Source organism: Nycticebus coucang, chromosome 12 (assembly GCF_027406575.1).
Source record: "Nycticebus coucang isolate mNycCou1 chromosome 12, mNycCou1.pri, whole genome shotgun sequence".
Lineage (NCBI taxonomy): Eukaryota > Metazoa > Chordata > Mammalia > Primates > Lorisidae > Nycticebus > Nycticebus coucang.
The window spans coordinates 47,141,473-47,167,882 of NC_069791.1; the positions used below are offsets into that span (position 1 = coordinate 47,141,473).

At 42.0% G+C, this 26,410-nt stretch overlaps 1 protein-coding gene and 1 pseudogene across 2 annotated transcripts in view; both read right to left on the reverse strand.

Annotated features, from left to right (window-relative positions):
• Window positions 1-11,487: 11,487 nt before the first annotated feature.
• Window positions 11,488-26,410, reverse strand: part of BORCS5 (BLOC-1 related complex subunit 5) — a 93,018-nt gene continuing 78,095 nt past the window's right edge. Inside the window, exon 4 of one of the 2 annotated variants that reach the window (XM_053557422.1) lies at window positions 11,488-12,436. In XM_053557422.1, coding sequence (XP_053413397.1) covers window positions 12,206-12,436 — 231 coding nt within the window. In that variant the 3' untranslated portion in view covers window positions 11,488-12,205. The remainder of the gene's footprint in view (window positions 12,437-26,410) is intronic. The other variant, XM_053557421.1, reaches the window with a different exon arrangement.
• LOC128561049 (60S ribosomal protein L17-like) lies at window positions 18,917-19,446 on the reverse strand (annotated as a pseudogene).

Below are 26,410 nucleotides of genomic sequence, written 5' to 3' on the forward strand. Positions count from 1 at the left end.
AGGCTTTCATGAAACCCGCACTATCACTTGCTGTTAACCCCCCAACTCACTGTAGATTTACGCACACTGGATGAAGGGTAGCTTCTACCTACCTTTCACTTGTAACTAGTGAAACGAGAAGGCTGCAGTCTAGGGGCCTTTTGACAGTCTTCATAAACACACATGAGCAGACAGATGAGAACAGGCTCTTAAAAGGAGGGGCCGATGTGCACTTGTCTCATTTATAATTAAAAGGAAGGAAAGCTGCTCTCTCTTGGGGGCTCGAAATTTTAAATCATTACCAGGACTTAGAGCCACTGCTCACATGCACTCATTGTTGCTGAAGAGTTTAGAGTCGTAGACTTGGTAGCTTAGAGCTGGGAGGACTGAGCCCAACCAGACCAGGCTGTACTATAGGGAGGTGGAGGCTGAGGCTCACCGAAGGTGAGAGTGAGACACTTGCAGACAGGGCTTTCTCATGACTGCAGGCTCGTGCCTGTCCCTCAGTGGCCCATGGGGGCCAGACAAGTCACTGGGTAATACCCAATGAAGAGGTCCAGCATAACTGCCTCCGAGCCCTCAGACGCTTGGGCTGCGTCCCACTTTGTGTTTTCATTTGTCAACTGTGTGAAGTGCAGTGATGATAATGGCACCTGAGCTGTTTCTACAGTTCTGCAGACAGTCCAACTTTCACTTTTTAAAGGCTACAAGCATGTCCCTGTGTTCATAGCTGGGTTTTATATATTCCATAAGAAAAGCAATGACAGTAATGGCTTAAAAGTGCTGCTTCCTGTCAATTTAGGTGAAAAAAATATGAATATTACTTTCAACTTTTCTGCCACTTTAAAATTAGAAAAGCGTTAGAAAAAAGTAGTATTGAAGATAGGTGGTATCTAATCATATCTGACATTAAGATGTATTATAAAATTATAATATTAAAACAGTATTAAATAACATAGCAAGAAACCATCTCTACAAAAAATAAAAAAGTTAGCTGGGCTTGGTGACACATACCTGTAGTTCCAGCTACTCAGGAGGCTGAGGCAGGAGGATCCCTTGAGCCAAGGAGTTTTGAGGTTGCAAGAGAACTATGACTATACCACTGTAACCCAGCACAGGTGACAGAGCAAAGACCCTGTCTCAAAAAACAAAAAACAAACAAAACCTGATATGATATGGAAAGAAAGATCAATGGATTACAATATAGTCTGCTACTAGTTCCTCGATTACATGGAAATTTAATATATGATCAAAAGGGTACTGCAAATCATTGGAGGAAAGATGGATTACTCAATAAATACTGCCACCTTCCTCACCTCCCATAACATTTCCTAGAACAAGCTTAGCTACTTAATAGGTTTCTAACTTATAGAACACATTTCTTAATTTGCACCCTCTAATTAATTGCCCTAGAAATGGCCCAGTAAAATCCTGATCATCAGAAGGCATTATTAAGACAACTTCTTCCACCAGCATTGCCCAGTGAAGACTACTGGAACAGCTGCCCACTCCCAGCTCACTGCTTCCAACTCTTTCAGAACTCCATCAGCTGACCTCTGTCCTGGTGTCTCTACCCCACCTTCCTAAGATTAGGGCCAGGCAAGGTGGCTCACCCCTGTAATCCTAGCACTCTGGGAGGCCCAGCCAGGTGGACTGCTTGAACTCAGGAGTTTGAGACCAGCCTAAACAACAGGGAGATCCCATCTCTACTAAAAACAGAAAAATTAGCCAGGCGTTGTGGTAGGCACCTGTAGTCCCAGCTACTCAGGAGGCTGAGATGAGAGGATCACTTAAGCCCAAGAATTTGAGGTTGCTATGAGCTATGATATCATGGCACTCTACCACAGGCAAGGAAATGAGATTCAGTCTCAAATAAATAATAAAATAAATAAATAAATCTTAGACTAGAATCAGATAAAATGTATCTGAGATATGCTAAATGAAGCAGGATTAATTAAACTCTTACAAATCTACTTGAAGGCTGTTTTTTTTTGAGACAGGGTCTCACTCTGTCACTTCAGCCAGAGTACAGTGGCATCATAACTCACTGCAACCTCTAACTCTTGGACTCAAGAGATCCTCCTGCCTCAGTCTCCCAAGTAGCTGGGACTACAGGTGTACACCGCCACACCCAGATAACTTTTCTATGTTTTGTAGAGATGAGGGCTCAGTATTGCTCAGACTGGTGTCAAACTCCTGGCCTTAAGTGATCCTCTGGCCTCAGCCAACCAAAGTGCTAGGATTATAAGTGCTAGGCCACCACCTCGCCTAGCCTAAAGGTTGTCTTAGACATCTAAACAGCAGTCCCCAAACTTTTTGGCACCAGGGACTGGTTTCATGGAAAACAATTTTTCTATGGATTGGGGGAGAGAGTAGTGGTTTGGGGATAATTTGAGCACATTACATCTCCACCTCAGATCATCAGGCACTAGATTCTCATAGGTGCACACAACCTAGATCCCCTGCTTGTGCAATTTACAGAAGGGTTCATGCTCTTATGAGAATTTAATGCCGCTGCTTATCTGACAGGATGTGGAGCTCAGGTGTTGATGCAAGTGATGGCGAACATCTGCAAATACAATGAAGCTTCAGATGAAGCTTGGCTGCCTCACCCAGCTGCTCACTTTCTTCTATGCAGCCTGGTTCCTAACAGGCCACAGACTGGTATCGGGTTGGGGACTGCAGATCTTAGAAATTCTTGGGAATTTCCTTAGCCTCTCCCCTTAGCCTCTCAAGTAGCTGGGACTACAGGTGCCTGAAGGTATGGAGGGTTAGAGGAATAAAGGGAACAGGATGGAAGCCTACATGGTATTCTAGCTCTGGCGACCTCTTTAAGCCCCAGCTGTCAGTCCCAATTCACCTGCTTGGGTCTGTGCCCTATACTCCCTCTCTTCACTTCTTTAGTCCCTTCTTCTATTAGAACACAAATCCCAGGCAAAGTATTACTCCAGCCAGGCATGGTGGCTCATGCCTGTAATCTTAGCACTTGGGGAGACTGAGGTGGGTGGACTGTTTGAGCTAAGGAGTTCCAGACCAGCCTGAGCAAGGGAGAGACCCCATCTGTACTAAAAATAGAAAAAACTAGCCAGACGTTATGGCAGCTGCCTATAGTCTCAGCTACTTGGGAAACTGAGGCAAGTAGAACACTTGAGCCAAGAGTTTGAGTTTCTGTGAGCTATGATGCCATAGCACCTACCCAGGATGATAGAGACTCTGTCTCAAAAAAAAAAAATAAATAAATAAAAGTATGACTCCAAGTACTTTTATTATTATTCAAATTGCTTCAATCCCTAACCTACCATAGAAATTGAACAGGATTTTCAGTTTTTTTTCTCTTCAGAAATGAAGGGTAGGGAGCAAGATGGTGGACCAGAAGGATTGTTCAGCAGAACTCTCCCAGAATGACTGGGGAGAAAAAAAAGAACCCAGCCATACCTGGCGCAAGGACCTTACCCAGAGTCATAGCTCAGGGAGCACAGCGAAGAAGTGGTAAGCTGGATACAGAATATGATCCAGAGCAGTGGAAATATGATGAATTAGGCAAGTGATTGCAACCAGCTGAGATCGGCTGCCCCCAACCCCTCCCACAGAGGTCCAGGATGGGAGGAAGCCTTTGCGGAGTTTTCAGTTTTCAGCTTCGAGGAAGCTGCGCATTATGTGGAAAATTTGGAAGAGTGAGCAGACTCAAACAGTATACAACAACCAGATTTGAATGCTGATTGGAGTGGATTTGCCATATGTTTGGTGGCTGGCGATGCAGGGGCCTGAAGCATGGGTGTCTGAATTAGCCTGCAGGGATCATAACTTCACTCTTGGAACAGTCTGAGGGCTCCCACACCCCACAGGATCTAGAGTCAGGGGGCACTGTAAGACCTGCCCCTGAAGGATTCTTGTGAGCTTTAAGAATCCTTAAATCATCTGGCAGAGTCTGAATGCTGAGGAAACAATCAGATAACTAAGTTTGGAAAAAGGACCATAGAGGTTGCTGCCTGTGCTGACTCCTAAAAAAAAACAACCCCACAGCAGCACCCAATGTCCTGGTGACACACTGCAACATACTGCCAGCAAGAGCAAGGACTTCTGTTTAAAACAAAGGTGGCAGTGAGAAGGAAAAACAAGGACAAGGTGCCGAACAAGAAGAAAGAACACAGGAAGAACCAACAAAAAATTCAAGCAAAATGAAAAACCAAAATAGAGGAACCAAGGGACCATGAGGCAGCTAGCACAGAAAACTCTACCTCTAAAGAATTAAGGGAGTTCACAGAAAGAGAATTTAAAATACAGATGATAAAGACAATAAAAGGAATGGATGAGAAAATGGAAATACAGAACCAAAAGTTGGATGAGAGATATGTAGAATATAGAAAGGATATGGCAGAGCTGAAGGAAATTTCAGAGACAATCAGGGAATTTAAAGATGTATTATAAGTATCAAAAATAAGTTAGACCATGGAGAAGAAAGAAACTCAGAGCTAGAAGATAAAGTTTTCAAGTTAACTCAGGTAGTTAAAAAGACAGCAAAGAAGAGAGAGAAAGCAGAACAGGTGCTGAGAGAACTAGGAGACTCCATGAAGTGTTCAAATATATGAATAATAGGAATTCCTGAAGGAGAAGAGTGTCCCAAAGAAATGGAAGCCCTACTGGAGACCATCATAAAGACCACGACACACTCTTTTCAGATGGATATTGAACCACACAGGTCATCTCAACTCAAACAGAGCCTCTCCAAGACACATTTTAATGAACCTGTCCAAAGTCAAGATGAAACAAAAAATTCTACAACTAGTCAGGAGTAAGCACCAACTGACCTACAGAGGCAGAGCCATTAGGATGACAGCAGACTTTTCAACTGAAACCTTCCAAGCCAGAAGAGCATGGTCACCCACCTGCAACGTTCTTAAACAAAATAATTTTCAGCCCAGAATTATGTACCCTGCTAAACTAAGCTTCAAAATTGATGGAGAAATAAAAATTTGCCACAAGACCAGTTCTACAGGAAATACTTAGACCTATTCTCAACACTGACCACCAGAATCCTCCACCAGCAAAGTAAACTCCCAGAAGCTAAAGGTCAAAGCACAGCTTCCAGAATGGTGCAACGGATAAAACTGCATGACTTCCACAAAATAAGATAAATAGAACTCCACCACACTTATCAATTCTCTCAATAAATGTCAATGGACGGAATTCACCACTGAAGAGGCACAGGCTGGCTGATTGGATAAAAAAAAAAAAAAAAGCACAAGCCATACATATGCTGTCTTCAGGGGCCACACCTAGCCTTGAAGGACAAATCAAGACTCGGGGTTAAGAGATGGAAAACAGTATTTCAAGCAAATGGAAATCAGAAGAAAGGAGGGATTGCAATCTTATATTCATGTATAAGCAAATTTAAAGCAACTTAAGGAAAGCAAAGATGGACACTTTATACTAGTTAAAGAAACAATTCATATATGGAATCAGAAAAAACCTCGAATAGCCAAGACATTACTCAGAAATAAAGACAAAGCAGGAGGAAATCACACTACCAGACCTCAGACTATACCATAAATCGATAGTGATGAAAACAGCATGGTACTGGCACAAAAACAGAGAGGTAGATGTATGGAACAGAATAGAGAACCAAGAGATGAACCCAGCTACTTGATCTTTGAAAAGCCAATTTAAAACATTCAGTGGGGCAAAGATTCCCTATTTAACAAATGGTCCTGGGTAAACTGGCTGGCAAACTGTAGAAGACCGAAACTTGACCCACACCCTTCACCATTAACTAAGATAGACTCTCACTGGATTAAAGATTTAAGCTTAAGACATGAAACTATAAAAATACTAGAAGAGAGTGCAGGGAAAACTCTTGAAGAAATCAGTCTGGGTGAGTATTTTATGAGGAGGACCCTCCCTGGGCAATTGAAGCAGCTTCAAAAATACACTCCTGGGACCTGATCAATCTCAAAAGCTTCTGCACAGCCAAGAACACAGTAAGTAAAGCAAGCTGACAGCCCTTAGAATGGGAGAAGATATTTGCAGGTTATGTCTCCGACATAACCAGAATCCACAGAGAACTCAAACATATAAGCAAGAAAAGAACAAGTGATCCCATCTCAGGCTGGGCAAGGGACTTGAAAAGAAACTTCTCTGAAGAAGACAGGCACATGGCCTACAGACATATGAAAAAATGCTCATCATCCTTAATCATCAGAGAAATGCAAATCAAAACTACTTTGAGATATCATCTAACTCCAGTAAGATTAGCCCATATCACAAAATCTCAAGACCAGAGATGTTGGCGTGGATATGGAGAAAAGGGAACACTTCTACACTGCTGGTGGGAATGCAAATTAATACATTCCTTTTGGAAAGATGTTTGGAGAACACTTAGAGATCTAAAAATAGACCTGCCATTCAATCCTATAATTCCTCTACTAGGTATATAACCAGAAGACCAAAAATCACATTATAACAAAGATATTTGTACCAGAATGTTTATTGCAGCCCAATTTATAATTGCTAAGTCATGGAAAAAAGCCCAGTGCCCATCGATCCACGAATGGATTAATAAATTGTGGTATATGTACACCATGGAATATTATGTAGTCTTAAAGAAAGATGGAGACTTTACTTCTTTCATGTTTACATGGATGGAGCTGGAACATATTCTTCTTAGTAAAGTATATCAAGAATGGAAGAAAAGTATCCAATGTACTCAGCCCTACTATGAAACTAATCTATGGCTTTCATATGAAAGCTATAACCCAGTTATAACCTAAGAATATGGGGAAATGGGGAAGGGGTGAGGGAGGGAAGGGAGGGAGGAGGATGGGCAGAGGGAGGGTGATTGGTGGGATTACACCTACGGTGCATCTTACAAGCATATGTGTGGAACTTAGTAAATGTAAAATATAAATGTCTTAACAAAATAACTAAGAAAATGCCAGGAAGGCTATGTTAACCAGTGTGATGAAAATATGTCAAATGGTCTATAAAACCAGTGTATCGTGCCCCATGATCGCATTAATGTACACAGCTATGATTTAATAATAAAATAAAAAGGAACAATTCAACAAGAAAACATTTTAATTTCGAATATGTATGCACCCAACTTAAATGCTCCCAGATCTTTAAAACAGACCTTAATGGGTCTAAGCAGTATGATATCCCTTAACACCATAATTGTCAGGGACTTTAACACTCCTCTGACAGAACTGGACAGATCCTCTAAACGGAAACTAAACAAAGATACAAAGGACTTAAATGTGACCCTAGAACAAATGGGATTAATACACATATAGAGAACACACTATCCCAAAGCTAAGGAACATGCATTTTTCTCATCAGCCCATGGTATATACTCCAAAATTAACCACATCCTAGGATACCAATCAAACCTCAGCAAAACCAAAAGAATAGAAATTACAGACCACAAGACAATAAAGGTAGAACTCAACTCCAACAAAAACATTCCTTCCCACACAAAGACTTGGAAATTAAACAACCTTATGCTGAATGATAGATGGGTTCAGGAAGAGATAAAAGAACAAATAGTAAATTCCTCAAACATAACAACAATGAAGACACAAGTTACCAAAACCTGTGAGCTACAGCAAAAGCAGTCTTAAGAGAGAAATTTATCACATTAGATGCGTACATCTGAAAAACAGAAAGAGAGCACAGCAACGAACTTATGAACCATCTTATGGAGTTGGAAAAAGAACAATCCAATCCCAAACCCAGAAGAAGAAAAGAAATAACCAAAATTAAAGCAGAGATGAATGAAATTGAAAACAAAAGAATCATTCAGAAAATTAAACAAAAAGTCAGTTTTTTGAAAAAATAAATAAAATCAATAAACCATTAGCCAGATTAACTAGAAACAGAAAAGTAAAATCTCTAATCAACTCAATCAGAAATGATAAAGGAAAAATAACAACAGATGCCACAGAGACACAAGAGATCATCTCTGAGTACTATAAAAAAAACTCTATGCCCAGAAATTTGACAATGTGGAGGAAATGGATCAATACCTGGAATCACACCCTCTCCCTAGACTTAATCAATAAGAAACAGACCTCTTGAACAGACCAATTTCAAGAACTGAGATCAAAGAAACAATAAAAAAAATCTCCCAACAACAACAAAAAAAGAGCCCTGGCCCTGATGGCTTCATACCAGAATTCTATCAAACAAAGAAGAGCTTATACCCAAACTGCAGAAATTATTCCCAAAAATGGAGAAGGAAGTCATCTTTCCCAACACGTTCTAACAAAGCAAACATCAATTTCATACTAAAAATAGGAAAAGATCCAACTAAAAATGAGAATTTCAGACCAATTTCACTAATGAATATACATGCAAAAATTCTCTATAGCCAATAGATTATAGATACACATTAAATAAATCATTCATCACAATCAAGTAGGTTTCATCCCAAGGACACAAGGCTGGTTTAACATATACAAGTCCATAAACATAATTTACCATATCAACAGAAGCAAAAACAAAGACCATGTGATCCTCTCAATAGATGCAGAAAAGCATTCGATAACATCCTTTTCTAATTAGAACTCTGAAGAATATAGGCATAGGTGACACATTTCTTAAACTGATTGAAGCCATCTATGACAAAGCCCTAGCTAATATTATACTGAATGGAGTAAAACTGAAAGCTTTTCCACTTAGAACTGGAACGACACAAGGCTGTCCTTTAGTACCACTACTATTCAACATAGTGCTGGAAGTTCTAGCCAACACAATCCGGCAAGACAAGGAAATAAAGGGCATCCAAATGGGGGCAGAGGAGGTCAAATGCTCCCTTTTTGCCAATGATATGATCTTATACTTAGAGAAATCCAAAGTATATACTTATAATTCCAATCCCAAGACTCCTGAAAGTGATCAAAAAATACAGTAACGTCTCAGGATATAAAATCTATGTCCATGAATCAGAAGCCTTTGTATATGGCAATAACAACCAAGATGAGAAGCTAATCAAGGACATGTTTCCCTTCACAGTAGCTTCAAAGAAAATGAAATACCTAGGAATATACCTAACAAAAGAGGTGAAGGGCTTCTATAAAGAAAATTACAAAACCCTAATAAAATAAATAGCAGAAGATATTAACTAATGGAAGAACGTACCATGCTTATGGTTGGGAAGAACAAACATTGTGAAAATGTCTATATTTCCCAAAGCAATCTACAGATTCAATGCAATCCCCAATAAAATACCAACATCACACTTTCAAGATTTGGAAAAAATAATTCTTCACAGAACCAGAAAAAAACCCTTACAACAAAGGCAATTCTTAGTAATAAAAACAAAGCTGGGGGCATCAGCCTACCAGACCTTAGGCTGTACTACAAGGCCATGGTGATCAAAACAGCATGGTATAGGCACAAATTTAGCGATACAGACATCTGGAACTAAATAGAAAACCATGAAATGAACCTCACATCTTACAGCCACCTAATCTTTGATGAACCAAACAAGAATATACACTGAAAAGAATATACAGAGAAAAGAATATACAAGAATATACAGAGAAAAGAATCCCTATTCAACAAATGGTGCTAGGAGAACTGGCTATCCACATGTAAAAGACTGAAACTGGACCCACACCTTTCTCCACTCACTAAAATTGATTCAAGATGGATAAAAGATCTAAATCTAAGGCACGAAGCAGTAAAAATCCTCAAAGAAACTGTGGAGAAAACAAAGTTACTAGACTGGGGAAAGAGTTTATGAAGAATACTTCAGTAGCAATTGCAACAACAACAAAAATAAACAAATGGGGCTTGGCGCTGGTAGCACAGTGGTTACGGCAGCAGCCACGTACACCAAGCTTGGCAGGTTCGAACCCGGCCCAGGCCAGCTAAACAACGACAACTGCAACAAAAAATAGCTGGGCATTGTGGCACGTGCCTATAGTCCCAGCTACTTGGGAGGCTAAAGCAAGAGAATTGCTTAAGCCCAAGAGTTTGAGGTTGCTGTGAGCTGTGATGCCTCAGCACTCTACCTAGGGCAACATAGTGAGACTCTGTCTCAAAAAATAAATAAATAAGTAAATAAATAAACAATAAAATAAACAAATGAGACTTAAATTGAATAGCTTCTGTACAGCGAAGGAGACAACAACCAAAGCAAACAGACAACCATCAGAATGAGAAAAGATATTTGCATATTATGAATCAGACAAAAGCTTGATAACTAGGACCTACAGAGAACTCAAATTAATCAACATAAAATACCCCACCAACAATCTCCTATATCAATGGGCAAGAGAGATGAATAGAACCTTCCCTAAAGAAGATAGATGAATGGCTAACAAACATATGAAAAAATGCTCATTGTCTCTAATTATCAGAGAAATGCAAATCAAAACCACCCTAAGATATCACCAAACCCCAGTGAGAATGGCCCACATCACGAAGTCTCAAAGCTGCAGATGCTGTTATGGATGTAGAGAGAAGGGAACACTTTTACACTGCTGGTGGGACTGCAAACTAGTACAACCTTTTTGGAAGGAAGAATGGAGAATCCTCAAAGAACTCCAACTAGACCTCCCATTTGATCCTGCAAGCCCATTACTGGGCATCTATCCAGATGGAAAAAAAAAATCATTTTATCATAAGGGCATTTGCACTAGACTGTTTATCACAGCTCAATTTACAATCGCCAAACTGTGGAAACAACCTAAATCCCCACCAATCCAGGAATGGATCATCAAGTTGTGATATATGTATACCATGGAATACTATTCAGCCACTAAAAATGATGGAGACTTACATTTTTTGTATTAAACTGGATGGAGTTGAAACACATTCTTCTTAGTAAAGCATCACAAGAATGCAGAAGCAAGAATCCAGTGTATCCAATTCTGATATGAGGACAACTGATGACCTGGTACACATTGGGGGGAGGAAGAGGGAAGGAGGCAGAGGGCTGGGGGGTCACAGTGTACGGCACACCTCTTGGAGGCAGGACACAATTATAAGAGGGACTTTATCTAACAAATGCAATCAGTGTAACCTGATTTTCTGTACCCTCAATGAATCCCCAACAATAAAAAAAATAAATAAATAAAATGAAGGATAAAGGCTATACAGTCATTTTTGTATCCCTGTCACCATGGCTGCTGAATGAGTGACCTCTGCAGTCAATTGTCAGAGCCTTAATTCCAACAAGTTTATCAGGCTAGTAAAAACAAACATTGGTTAAAACCTTCTTATAAGAATTAAAGTCTTGCCAGTGTTGATGGAATGAAAAGACCCCTAAACTACACCTGCATCAAGGAAGCCAGTTATCAGCGGAGGTGAATCTGCTGAGCGTGTAGAAAGGAAGTCTTCAGTTTCTTTTTTTTTGAGACAGAGTCTTGTCATGTCACCCTCGGTAGAGTGCCCTGGCGTCACAGCTCATAGCAACCTCAAACTCTTGGGCTTAAGCGAGTCTCTTGCCTCAGCCTCCCAAGTAGCTGGGACTACAGGCGCCTGCCACAATGCCTGGCTATTTCTTTTTGTTGCTGTTGCAGTTGTCTTTGTTGTTTTAGCAGGCCCGGCCAGGTTCGAACCCGCCACCCTCGATGCATGTGGCCAGCACCATAACCAATGTGCTATAAGCGCTGAGACCGGTGTCTTCAGTTTCTGATGATGACATGCAAGGGACGCCGAACCCCGTGTCCCCATCAGGGCAAGAGCAGGTGCCCCAGATAAAGCGTTGGTGTAAGGGAACCAGTTAGGGTAGAAAGAGGAACACCACACCAGACCTACATCAAATGAGTATTTTATGTTTGCAACTCATAACCCACAGAGCCTACTGAGCAAGACATCATGAGGGCATGGAGAATGCAGAGCTTCTTAACATTTCTCTCTTCTCCCCATGTCTGTACTCCAGTAGCTAAACTATATACTCTCAATTAAAAAACAAACAAAAAAAAACTCTAAGCAAAAGAAAAACAGTTCTCAATGCAGAGTTCTTTAAAGTATTCCTAATAATTCAAACGTTCCAACCTCGGTTATCACCGAGAATTAGCTTGGATCATTTCACATAGAGACACTGCATCAGGGGAAAGAGCAGGGCAAAGGCAGACTTCACACCAGCCGAACCACGTGACACCAACTTGCGAGAGAGCCAGAACCTCTGCTAGCTTCCAGCCCCAGGCATATGCCACATGTCCCTGAGGGTGGGTATCCCGGACTCCACAGAACAGCCTGGCAGGAGCGAAGAACAGCTCTACAGCTTGAGCTCCCGGTCTGGCTTCATGCTGAAGGGCTCCAGCCTCTCGCTCTCGGGCAGCGTGCTGTTGAGCCTCTCCATCAGCGGCACCGTCTGGTCGATGCCCATCTGTATGCGGCGGAGGATGGCCGACATCTCGTTGACTTTCTGCATCTGCTCAGCATACTTGGCATATCTTTTCTGACGCTCCTGCATGAAGCTAAAGAGGGTTTCTACAGATAGATCCATCTATGGAAGCAAATAAGAAGTAAAGCACATTAATTTTTGTCTAATCAAGCCCCTCAACAGGATCAGGGGTCTAGCATCCAAGGGACAGAGTCCTGTGGGTCATGTGGCAAGTTTTACAGGAAGGATGAGAGTGATAAAAGGCCCTTAACAGGCCCATTTACACCCACTTCAGCTCCAGAACCACCTTGAGGACGAGATGGAGGAGAGGACCCTCCCACCTCTGTGCTGTGGAAATGTACATTACTTATTTCTCTCTGAGACCCTGAGGTGTCCATCTCTGTCTCTCTACATGAGAATCCCAGCTGTGGAAACCAGACAGACCAGGGTTTGAATCTGGCTCTGCCCCATGACTTGCTAATACTTACCCTTTGTGTCTCCGGGTCCTCATCTGCAAAAACCCAGAAACTAATCCCAAGCTGCAGGGTTGTGAAGAGTATTACATCAGCTAACCCGTGCAAACACATGGAACCCAGGGCTGCCATGGTGCAGGGGTACTTCAAGACATCTTCATTCTCTCCCCTTTTCCCTGAATGACCGCAGGTTAACAGTCACTTGGGGAACACTACAGGGAAAGGGGTGCCTTTCCTTGCCCAGGCCAAAAATGCCAACCTAGGCCGCAGACCATACAATGGCACCTACAACTGCTGGTCAAACTATGAGGACTGTTTCATGTGCCTTTTCCTTTATTAAGCAAACTTCACCCCTCTGGACTCCCTTTCCGTGATCTTTTTTCTTCCTTAAAGTTTTTCAGAACCTATCACCTGGGTAAAATGGAGAGGGAAGCTCTATCATGTCAGACACCTATACCCACTCCTGGGCACAAACCCTATATCCACCCCTCACCCTGTGTTTCCTTCCTAGACCAGGGAAGCAACAGTTCAAGTAGCAAGACTCAAGTTTCTCTCCGGCCTCCCAACGCCCCCTCAGCCCCACCCTGTCTGTCCTGGGGGCATAACCTTCTGGGCCCTGGCATCGGGCCAAAGGCTCCATACATGTTACCACAGAGCCTCTGAAACTGGTTTTGATAAAAATAAAAATAAGGAAACCAAAGCCAGCCCCAAGAAAAAATAATGGGTGTGTTTTGATAATGCAGGGGGAAGGGAACAAAGAGAAGGGGAGGCCACAGGATGACATCAGCTGCATTTGGTCCTTTGCTGGCTCCTCCTCACTGGTTTGACAGGCCGGGGGTGGAGGGGCAGGTATGGTGGCTCACACCTGTAATCCTAGCACTCTGGGAGGCTATGGTGGGAGGATCACTTGAGCCCCGGAGTTCCAGACCAGCCTGAGCAAGAGTGAGACCCTGTCTCTATTAAACACAGAAAAACTAGCCAAGCCTGGTGGTGCAGGCCCATAAGTCCCAGATAGTCAGGAGGCTGAGTCAGGAAGATTGCTTGAGCCCAGGACTTTGAGGTTGCTATCAGCTAGGCTGACACCATGCCACTCTAGCCTAGACAACAGAGTGAGACTGTCTCAAAAAACAAAACAAAACAAAAAAAAGGTTCTAGCACTCTGGGGTGCCAAGGTGTGTGGATCACCTAAGCTCAGGAGTTAAGAGCTGCCTAAGCAAGAGACCCCATCTCTAAAAATAGTGGGGTGTTGTGGCAGGCGCCTGTACTCTCTGCTACTTATGAGGCTGGGGCAAGAGGATGACTTGAGCCCAAGAGATTGAGGTTGTCATGAGCTATGATGCCCTGGCACTCTACCAAGGGCAACAAAATAAGACTCTGTCTCAAAAAAAAAAAAAAAAAAAAACAAACAAACAAAAACAAAGAAAGGCCTAGGGGACAAAAGCAGCAAGCTAGTGGAAAGGGACTGAAAAACTCATATGAATGGGAAAGTCCATCTGATGCAGGAACAGTGTGTGCCTGCACTGCTTTCCAGAGCCCTGTTCAGTCCTCAGTCCTCAGGGGGTGGTGAGTCAGCGGATTATAATGCCCCCAACATTCAAGTGCCAGAGCTCTTCAGTGGGGCAGGGCGTCAGCACCCAGAAACCCTTCCCTCTGACAGGCGGGCGGGGGTCCCCACAGCTCAGTGAGCCACCTGCTCCGGAGTTCGGGACCTCCTCAGGCATCACCCTTCACTTGGCAGGGGCGTTCCCAGCCCTCTGCCCCCCAACTCTGCCAGACCAGACAAGACCCTGGAGGAGTTCATCTGAAACGGTCCCCAGGCTCCAGTTTCTCTGTCTGAAGACCTTGGCGACCAACCTGTCCCCCAAATCACACCTGATTACACAGTGTACAAGCCATTTGTACATATACTTCCCCACACATTTCTGCATTTAGCTGGGGGACCCGTGTTTAGTATCACCAGAGCTTTTGTCCAACCACATTATGTTTCACACTTGGGTAAACACACATCATTCAAGCATGTTGTTCACACACCCTTGTATCTTGTCTCTCGTAAGACTCTCTTCCATTACATCCCATGGTAGGAAAAAAGAAACTTGAGGTTGTATGACTTCCAAGGTCTCACAGTGACAGAATCTAGAACCCTCCCCCTCAATCTCTTAAGTCCAGCATAACCCACGTGTTTCCTAAGCAAGAGATATCATTGGTGGGACATGAGTCTTCAGCTGGTACACAGCATGGCATTAAAGAACACTGAGTTACATTATGGGAAAGTGATTACTTTTACATTTTTCTCCCATTCTTTGCTGTAAAGAAAGTCTTAGCTTGGTGCAAGCAAGAATTTGATATACAGAAATGTATAATACAAATGGCGATGCTTGTTTTTGATGTCCTGTCCTTTGATCCAAAGGAAGACTCCCTGACCCATTATCCCTCTTTGCTCCAGGAGTGCCAAGTGCACTGTCATTCCACACGACCTGACTTGAGACAGTAAATCAGTATCTGATGAAATTCTGAACCATCACTTGACAATCTAGGAACAAATCCATATTTGTCTTTTTTATTTCTAGCATGTAAACAGAGGTATCATAACACTACCTAAAGTCTTCTCACTGATATTCCACAGCCATTCAAAATCACAGCTGCAAACAGGGCAATCTAACCACCCAAGTCACAGACAATGAGTAACCAAGAACCTACTGGTGAAATGGAGACTTACAATTTCTGTTCACCACACTCATCAAGCCATTAATCTACCAATCAAACAATGATTAAGATGGCAGGTTCTACAGTCTAACTACCTAGGTTTCAAGGCCACTCTCTGTCTAGTAGGTGATTTTAGAAGATTTCCTAGAAGGGAGATTCAGTGAGGGCAAGGACTTTGGTATGTTTTAAACCCTGCCTGAGTATCTAACACCTAGTAGGTCCTGAATACATATTTGTGAAATGAATGAAATCATAACCTAAGCCTTGGTTTCCTCATTTGTAAAGCTGTGGGGATAATAACAGAGGCCACCACATAGGACTGTCATAAAGGGTGGCGCCTGTGGCTCAAGGAGCAGGGCGCCGGCCCCATATACCGAGGGTGGCGGGTTCAAACCCGGCCCTGGCCAAAAAAAAAAAAAAACTGCAATAAAAAAAAAAAAAAAAAGGATTGTCCGAAGAATGAACTGAAATACCTCACGTAGAACACTTATATTGCCCAGGGCGCAGTGAACACTCGCCAAGCGTGAGCTATTAATATATAGTCAACAGACCTGAGCACTATCATGCACCACGTACCATGCTGGGTCTAAAGGATACAAATACAGAGACATGAAACTGTCAACACCACATAGCTTACTGTGTACATTAACATGACTTTTCTTTTCCCAGAAACTCAGGCCCAGAAAGATACAAGTTGCAAAAAACTTTGTTTTAGGAACTTTGAAAAAACCTGTTTAAAAGAAGAAGCTATTTGGTTTTCTAACAGAAAGCAAATGACTATTTATTCTCTGTGACACTTGCCTCCAAACCCTTGCCTTGCTGTGCCATGTGAGTCAGTTTGAGTCAGTGGTACATGTGTGGAAGTCTCTCATAGCTGCCTCCGAGTGCCTTCCTTAAAGGGAGCTGACAGGCACTCTTTCCTCCTCCTCTGCATCATCCCTTCCTCTACTGTGCTGCGCTGAAATGTGAGTACAACCCACTTAGACTACAAGAATAACTAACGTCACATCCTTGGTTTGGCAAAGTGGAAGCTAGAAGAACCCTGGGTCCAGGAGGACTTTTGTGGGCAAAAGCAGGACCAGGCCTGAGAAAGAAGAATAAACTTTCATTTTGCATAAGCCACTGTAACTCTGGGTTTTTGCAACACTACTTGAATTTAATCTTATACTGGTAGAACTAAATGAGATAAAGCAGCCAGGTGTGGTATAATCCCAGCACTCTAGGAGACGGAGGTGGGTGGATTGTGTGATCTCAAGATCAGCCTGAGCAAGAGCAAGACCCTGTCTCTACTAAAAATAGAAAAACTAGCTGGCCATTATGGTGGGCGCCTGTAGTCCCAGCTACTTGGGAGGCTGAGGCAAGAGAATCACCTGAGTCCAAGAGTTTGAGGTTGCTGTGAGCTACAATGATGCCACAGCGCTCCATCCAGGGTGACAGAGTGAGACCTGTCTCAAAAAAAAAAAAATAGAGCAGGGAAGAAGGGAGTCAGTCCTGCAGGAGATCACCAGGAAGTGGGATCTGGTCTTCCTGGGACAAAGGAGCCAAGGAGGTGCTGAAGAGTAAAGCTAATCTGAAGGCTGCTCTCTTGGACAATGGTAAGTACGGAGACGGATCAGGAAAACAAGAGTAGCTACACATTAACTAGACAGTTGTCACAACAGAACTTTGCTGAAGCCCTGACACGGTGTGGAAGAGAAAGCTTCTGTTCAGTTTTCAAATCACTTTGAGGATGCTGGACACTTCGAGCTTATCAATAAGACTGTCCTGAATCTTATCTTTTGTCTCTGATAGTTACTGCTGCCAAATGAGGCATGGCTATTCCTGATATAGATGCCTACTGAGACTGCACACCTAAGCTCAGCTAGGCCCTGTTTCATGGAAGCTTTTGTCCTTCCTGAAGCTGGAATGGCAGAAGAGGACCCAGCTGCTTTCAGTCCCACTGGCCTAAATTCTCAGTAGTTCACCTGCCAAGATTTAGCCACAGCTGCTACCTCAGGTTGTGGGTAGACCACCCAGACCCTGCAAATGACCTATTTAGACATCTGATGTCATTCCTGACCTCAAGCTAGGTGACTCAGAGTTTGTGGAGAGGGGAGAGAGCTTCTATAGAAAGACTAAGGCCAGGTACGGTGGCTCACACTTATAATCCTAGCACTCTGGGAGGCTGAGGCGGATACATTGCTTGAGCTCACAAGTTCAAGACCAGCCTGAACCAGAGTGAGACCTTGTCTCTAAACGTAGCCGGGCATTTTGGCAGAAGCCTGTAGTCCCAGCTACTCGGGAGGCTGAGGCAAGAGAATCGCTTAAGCCCAAGAGTTTGAGGTTGCTGTGAGCTGCGACGCCAGAGCACTCTACTGAGGGAAACAAAGTGAGACTCTTTCTCAAAAAAAAAAATGAAAGAATAAAATAAACAAAAAATTAATGTAAGACTAGCTAGCCATTACAGTTCTATGACTAAATGTGTCTAGCTTGCAAATGAAAACACTGGTGTCAGAATTGGGTCAAAACATTGCTTCTGCATATGGTTGATTACACTGTGACTTTGAACCAGTTACTAACCCCTTTTTTGTCCCTAAATGAGGATAGTGACAGTACCTATCTCATAGGTTTGATGTGAGGATGCTGGACACTTCCAGCTTATCAATAAGACTGTCCTGAATCTTATCTTTTGTCTCTGATAGTTACTGCTAACTGAGGGTGTAACATGAGGGTGGCACCTGCAGCTCAAGTGGCTAAGGTGTCAGCCACATACACCAGAGCTGGCGGGTTCGAATCTGGCCTGGGCCTGCCAGACAGTGACAAACTACAACGAAAAAATAGCCGGGCGTTGTGGCGGGCGCCTGTAGTCCCAGCTACTTGGGAGGCTGAGGCAGGAGAATATCTTAAGCCCAGGAGTTTGAGGTTGCTGTGAGCTGTGACACCATAGCACTCTACCCAGGGCAACAGCTTGAGGCTCTGTCTCAACAACAACAACAAAAAAAGTGTAACATGAGCTACTATGTATAAAACACCTAGAACATCCCCATCACTATTCTATAAATGAAAAAACGTATATGAACTGAAGAAAACTTTCTAGAAATCACTTTTACATGAAGTTTGAAAAAGCAAGGTAAAAAATGTAATAAAAAAAATGTAGCAAATAAAAGCAGAAAAAAGTGATATTATGAGACATCCAAATAGACACATCTTAGTTGTAAATGCCTCATTTGTCTTACTATCTTCAAGGTTTAAACAATCACTGTGATGACAATTAACCATTAACCATTGTGTTTTTCACTGACATGTTTTATTTTTGTTTTGAACTTTTGCTACTGAAAAATCTTACAACAGTCACATTACTCATCCTGAAGTTTCCTGACAGAATCCATTCATACGTGTAACAATGGAAATTAGTATCTACCTATAAGTCAATGTGTTTGTTTTTCTTTTAACTGTTACTCGCATTTATTTCATGTTGCATCTCTCCTCGTGCTGTAAGTTTTTGTTTCTTCAGTTTCTTCTGGCATATCTTTTTCTTCTGCGCTACCTCTTCTGGTTTGGGAACAATCTGTTCCTTTTCAGTAAGGAGCATCTCCATGTGGCACAGGGAGCTCATGTATGGGTTAATGTGACCATGAGCTCTGTAAGTTCCGCAACGCATCTTGGGTGCTTTGCGTTACTCTCTGCATTTTTAAGCATGTGCAGCAAAAATTCAGCACTCTTTTTGGGCCACCGATCCTGTGTCTGGCCCCACTGTTTGGCCTGGGCACACCCACCAACACCACCATTGTAACGTCGGAATGGTACACACTGTTGCTTTAAAGTGACATCCTTCAGATACTTGGTGGTTTTTCGAATGTGCGTATCCTTGATGGCCTGGGCGGTTTCACGTGTGTTCTTAAAGTGACAATGAAGATTTGAGCCTCTTGACTTGCATGACTTTGTGGGGTTTTCTGGGTCAAGTGAATAGCAAACCATTTTCACAGATCACCTCAGGTGGCTTAGTGGAAGAGCTAAGTCCATGGTTTGATTGGTATGTTCAGCCATGAGTAATAATTACCATTCGTTGATGCTAGCTAACACAGTAAAATAAAAATACATACATTTATATTTTTCAAAAAATATTTTGGGCTGGATATGGTGACTCATGCTTATATTTCCAGGACTCCCAAGGAGGCTGAGGTGGGAGGATCATTTGAGCCCAGGAGTTCAAGGTTACAGTGAGCTATGATCATAACCACTACATTCTGGCCTGAGTGACAGAGCAAGATCCTGTCTCTTGAAACAAAAAAATTATTTGGCTGGGCGTGATGGCTCACACCTGTAATCCTAGCACTCTGGGAAGCTGAGGCGGGTGGATTGCTTGAGCTCAGGAGTGTGAGACCAGACTGAGCAATAGCAAAAATTCTTCTTTTTCCTACTAAAAATAAAAAAAACTAACCAGGTGTTGTGGTAGGCACCTGTAGTCCCAGCTACTTGGGAGGCTGAGGCAGGAGGCTCTCTTGAGCCCAAGAGTTTAAGGTTGCTGTGAGCTATGACGCCACAGCACTCTACCCAGGATGACAGAGTGATACACAGTCTCAAAAAAAAAATAAGTTTTTCGAAAGAAAACACAAGAGCTTTAATAAATGATATCCTCTCCAATAAAAGTACACTACCTTCAAAAATTTTTGTTAGATAAAATTTCCTGATAAAATAAGCTTTGCTGCTAGTTTGGTTGGGGCAGATGAAATATCCTATGACAGATGTTACCATGCTTGATGTAGTTTTCTTGACAAAGTAAAGAGAAACTTTTCGAAGTAGTGATACGGCCTACAAGGGCTTATCATTTTAAGTTAGAAAAGATATGCAATGTAACAATAAGAGCTTCACAAAGATATTGCACATCTTCTAAATTCTAAAATCTTAAGTGACAGACATGCACAACATGGTCAAAAGCAAGTTTCATAACTTTACCATGGTCCAAAAGGAAAACTGAGTATATAAATTGTGTCCTACAGTTAACAAAATTCATGTCTACAGGACCAATAAACTTCATTTTCCCATCCCTAAGACACTTAAGTTTAAAAGATATGTTAAAAACAAAAAAGACTGCTTACACAATTAAGACTACATTTAAAATGTCTCCCATCTTTCTCACTCTTTAAAAGCAACCCTTGGGCAGGGCATGGTGGCTCATGATGGTAATATCAACACTTTGGAAGGCCAAGGCACCTAGCCCAGATGACAAAGTAAGACCCTGTTTCTAAAAAAAGGAAAGAAAGAAGAGAAAAGAGAAGAGAGGAGAGGAGGGGGGGAGGGGGATGGGGAGAGGATGGGGAGGGAGGGAGAGGAGAAAGGAAAGGAAGAAAGAAAGAGAAAAGAAAGAGAGAAAAAAAAGAAAGGGAGGGAGGGAGGGAGGGAAAGAAAGAAAGAAAAGAAAAAGAGAAACAAAGAAAGAAATTAGCCTAAATATATCAATTGGTACTGTCCATACTGTACAACAAACTCTGGTCTTACAATTACAGCTCAAGTCATTCCTCCACAGAAGGTAAACAAATGGCCAAGAAATACATAAAAAGATGTACAACATCATTATTCATTAGAGAAAGGAATATCAAAACCACAAAGAGATACAACTTCAGACCCACTAGAACGGCTAAAATAAAAAGGCAGACAGTAACAAATGTTAGGATGTGGAGAAATGAGAACCCTCGCGCACTGCTGATCGGCATGTAAAATGGCACAAACATTTTGAAGAGTAGTTTGGGTTTTGCTTTTTTTTTTGGCTGGGCTGGGTTTGAACCTACCACCTCAGGTATATGGGGCTAGCGCTCTACTCCTTTGAGCCACAGATACCGCCCAGTTTGACTGTTTTTCAAAAAGTTAAACATTAAGTTACCATATAGCCAGCAATTTTATTCCAAGTACATAGCATATACTCAAGAGAACCAAGATACATGTTCACTCAAAAACTTGCACAAACATATTCATAGCAGCAGCATTCTTAATAGGCAAAAAGTAGAAATGATCCTAATGTCTCCCAACATGTGGTCCTGTCCACACAATGGAATAATTACGCAGCCATAAAAAGGAATGAGATACTGATAACAACTAACAACATGGATGGACCCTGAATTCACTATGCTGTAAAAGAAGCCAGATCCAAAAGGCCATAAATCGTATGATTCCATTTATTTGAAGTGCCCAGAATAGACAAATCCATAGACAGAAAAGTAGTTGCCAAGGGATGAGGGAATGAGATGTGACTGCCAATGTGTACAGAGTTTCTTTCTGGGGGGATGAACATGTTCTGGAATTAGTGGGTATTAGTTCTATAACCTTGCAAGTACACTAAAGACCACTGAAAATACAATATATGGTAAAAGGGTGAATTATATCTCAATTTTTAAAAAATAATAAATAAACTTGAGTATGTTTACTATCCACACCTGTGTCAGACATTAGTTAACTTATTATGGTTGTTCCTTAAGCCTGACCTGGACTCAGAACCCTTCCTGACACTGAAGACCAGACTGCCACTTCCATGATCAGAGTTCACAAAGATAATGAAACCTACCTGGCAATCCTGGGTTAGACACTATCTAAGTAGCTCTAAATAAATTGCTGAGGTCAAGTATAACCTTTTTAACCATAAAGGAAGGTGATAGCTGAGTCCACCAGAGGAACAGTCCAAGGTATAATAAAAAAGTGTGTTCATTCAATCCTGTCACATTAACAATATCATGCATCAACTAACCCCAAACATAAACATGAGATACCAGTTTTCAGCAATCTCCTGGAACCTTCCCTGCCTGTTCGTAAACAGACTCATACTGACTGTATTTTTTTTTTAAATAAAAACTATATATTTCAAGTACACAACAGTATGTCTTGATATACATCCACACAGTGAAATGATTTCTACTGCCAAGCTAATTAACATATCCATCTCCTCACATAGTTATGTTTTGTCTTCTTCAAGATCTTCCTTCCATGCTACAAACCTAGTGCTTATGCTTAGTTGCTCTAGCTTTCATATATCAGCTACTCCCTAATTTGGTCCTTGACTCATGTTATTAGCTGTCTCCACTCCAGAGAGTAGGAGGCCGCTTGCCACCAACCAAAATGTGGCACATTCTACTCCACCCTCCATCTCCATCCTTACTAGACCTTCACTGCTTGACCTCTAGTGGGGATTCAACGGTTTATAAGACTGCAACACAAACCTTTCAGGGTCAGTTACGTGCTTTCTGGCTGTCTGGCCCTCTGGCCCTCTTCCAGACCACCATCTCCACAGAATATTTGAGAGTTCTCTGTATGCTTCTTTTCTGAATGCCTCTCTGTTGCACAACAGGCAACAATAGGCAGATGTTTTCATTAACTACACCAATGACCACATACGGGACATTTTGAAGTGACCTTGTTTTAGAGGAACGTAGTTTGTAATGGCAGCTCATTAGAATAAATCTTGCCATTTGTTCTCATATGCAGGTCTTTGATCTGTAAATCTGACAAGAGAAATTCTTCTTTGACAAATCTCAGTCCACATGCTCTAACAAAAACAAAACTAAAATCTGTATTACTAAACTATTCCTTCTGGTAATCTATGCATAACATATTAGGATAACTTGGTAGATAGAACCCAGTATTCAATATTAATTCCCTAATTATTTTAATTAAGGTAATAAAATAACAGATACTAGCTATTATCCATTGACTAGCTACTAAACGTCAGATAGTATGGTACATACTTTGCATGCATTATCTTTATTCTTCACAACAGTTCTACAGGGAAAATATTATCCTCCTACTACAGGCGAGGAATTGGAGATTCGAAGATGACAAAGATGTTCCCAGGGTCGTGTAAGCTAGTACTAGCAGTGAAATCAGAATTGAAGCTCACGCTTTTTCACCTAACGGTTGTGTGTCTTTTCTACAGTGCTAATGAATTCAAATGTCACTTCATTTCAATTTATACCACATTGAGCAATGTGTTCAATTTTTTGAAATCCTTAACAGATGAATTTATAAAATTTTTTTTGCAGGTTTTTTTTTTTTTTTTTTTTTTTGGCAGGGGCCCGGTCTCCTTGAGCCACAGGCGCTGCCCTAACAGATGAACTTAAATGGCAATTTTTAATGTTTTCAAGTAGAGAGGGAAAAAAACTGCTTTGGTGTTTACTTTTCTAATAACAAAAAATAACAAATTACCAGACATGACATGGACATTACAAAACAAAAACTCCGAGAAGACCAAAGGGAATAAACTACTTGTTAGCAGATAAACTTGAATGACATTTTCACTGGAAAAGTCCATTTGTACACTTTGTACTCTCACATTTTACTTGTACAAACATTTCATAATCCTTGACCTCACCAAGGGGGCTTAAAAAAAGAATTTTGGCTCTGCAAGGGTCCTAGAAGATAATCAATTGCATCCCCCCTCAATGACAGATGAAAACTGCTCCAGAGTGGTTACGCACTTCGCCAACTTCACAGGCTTCACAGACGTATCAAGAACGTCAGGATGGAACTCCAGACCTGCTCATTCCAGGGCCACCACACCACAACTGTCCAAAACAACTGGAGTCTGCTGGTGATAACTTCTTTTCCGTAGTTAGGTCCACCTTGCCACTGAATTATGACTGTGTCATAACTATGATCTAAGTGGAATTTCTCAAGACACCATCTCTGGCCATAACAAAAACAGAAATCTATCATTAACTGATGTCAAAATTCAAGTGACAAAATCAAATCAAACATCTCCATGTCCATTAGGAATAAGGAACCCGCTCAGGTGAGTCTCGATCTGCAGTGAGAAGGGTAACAGCCCAAACCATGTGCATGCCCGTTTCCTTCTGAATTAAACCTTCCCCAGCTCCTTGCTAGTCTGTTTCCTATTGCACAACCACAAACAATGAGGCAGAATGTTGCCAATGTTTTCATTAATTATACCACAAGCTGAATGGCATCGATTTTCACATGATGGATGGACATTGTGAAGTGACCATGTTTCCTCTGTTCAAACAATGTATCTAAATGTTTCAGCAAAGGAACAAATTTTATTCAGTTCCTCAAGAGAATTAAGATACCAGAACTGCAGGAATCTGAATTGCATCACTTTGTTCAATAATTATTCATGACTGGCCCGACTTCACCTTCTGCTTTCTTACCCTTGGCATCGTGTCTAGATGGGAAAGTGGGGAGGGGAAATCTTGAAACTACACACGTTAAAAGTCGGGCAGCTTTCATAAAGGCCTTGAAAGTAGCACTAAAGGCAGCATATCAGGAAAAGAAGAAGGTCATAAGCAGAGATGAAAAATATAGGGCAGAAGTCTCACTTCTCCCTATTCCTTGGAGTCCAGGAAAAACAGCACTTTAGGGCATACTGACGTCTTGAGATCTGCCTCCTTGAGAAGGCGCTGTCTGTAACTAAGCACCCCAGCCCTGCCTCTCTGACTAATCCAAGACTCCTGCTCTGTAATCCCTCCTGGGTGGTGGGGAAGATGAAGTACTCAGCTGGAGTCTACTCTCTGTCTACTTTCAGTACTAGTGCAGTCCTCTGAGAAAATGGCAAAAAGCCTCTTTCTCAAAAGCATAATTAGGAATATGGAAAAATTACCCCCCAAACATATAGGGCTCCACTGTGGACAACTCTGTAAACTTGAACACATTTCCTTTTCAGTTGCTGGACCTCAGTTTCTCTGTGAAATGTAAATAATGTGGTAAGTAAAATGTCTAGTCTAAACTGGCACGTGGTCACTATATTACAAATGACTGCTGTAATATTATCACTACTATTCCTACTACCTTAAGAGACAGGCGGGAGAAGCCGTGTTGGCAGATGCAGCAGTTGGAGCCACCCCACTAACCCAAATTTCCCTTTCCAACATCCAGGATGAAAAGGGAAATAAAGTAAGTCTGTGTGACTGAAGTGACACTCTGTATATTTAAACCTGAGCTAAGGTAACTAAACAATGTAGAAAATTTTTTTTCTTTCTTTTTTTTTTTTTTTTTGAGGCAGAGTCTGACTCTGTCACCCTGAGTAGAATGCCATCGCGTCATAGCTCACAGCAACCTCAAACTCCTGGGCTCAAGTGATCCTCCTGCCTCAGCCTCCCAAGTAGGTGGGACTATAGGTGCCCAGTACAATGCATGGCTAGTTTTTTTTTCCTATTTTTAGTAGAGACGGGGTCTTTCTCTTGCTCAGGGCTGGTATTGAACTTCTGAGCTCAAGCAATCCACCAGCCTTGGCATCCCAGAGTGCTGGATTACAGGCACCGTGCGTGGCCAACAATGTAAAATTTGATAAACAATGTGGTCTAGCTTGGGTAGGCCAGGCTCAATGGCTCACAGCTGTAATCCTAGCACTCTGGAAGGATGAGGTGGAAGGATCCCTTGAGTTCAGAAGTTCAAGAACAGCCTAAAAAAGAGTGATAACCCATCTCTACTAGAAATAGAAAAATTAGCTGGGTGTTGTGGCAGGAGAATCACTTGAACCCAGGAGTTTGAGGTTGCTATGAACTAGGCTGACGCCACGGCACTCTAAGCTGAGCAACAGAGAAGACTCTATCTCCAAAAAATAAATAGTTAGAATTCCCTTGGTTATGTATCCAAACCATCCATGAACACAATCCCCTTTTGACTCAGAGTAGAAGACAGCCCTCAGAGGTGGTATGGAGGGAGTATTTTATAGCTAAAATCCTCTAGCCTATGCCTAAAGAAAGAACGAAGACACTCAAAATGGGATGATGATGATGAAGACATTAGTTATTATAAACTTGACTCACTGATGCTGCTGCCACACTTGTGCTCCTGAACACCATTCTGGATGAACACTCCTAACAATCTAGAACCTGATCTGGAGTCAACAGGCCCATTTCAGCAGGAGGGGCGTAATAAGCGAGCAAGCGAGGCTCCGTCTGCGTTTACAGCCACTCCCCATCACTTGCACCGTCCCGAG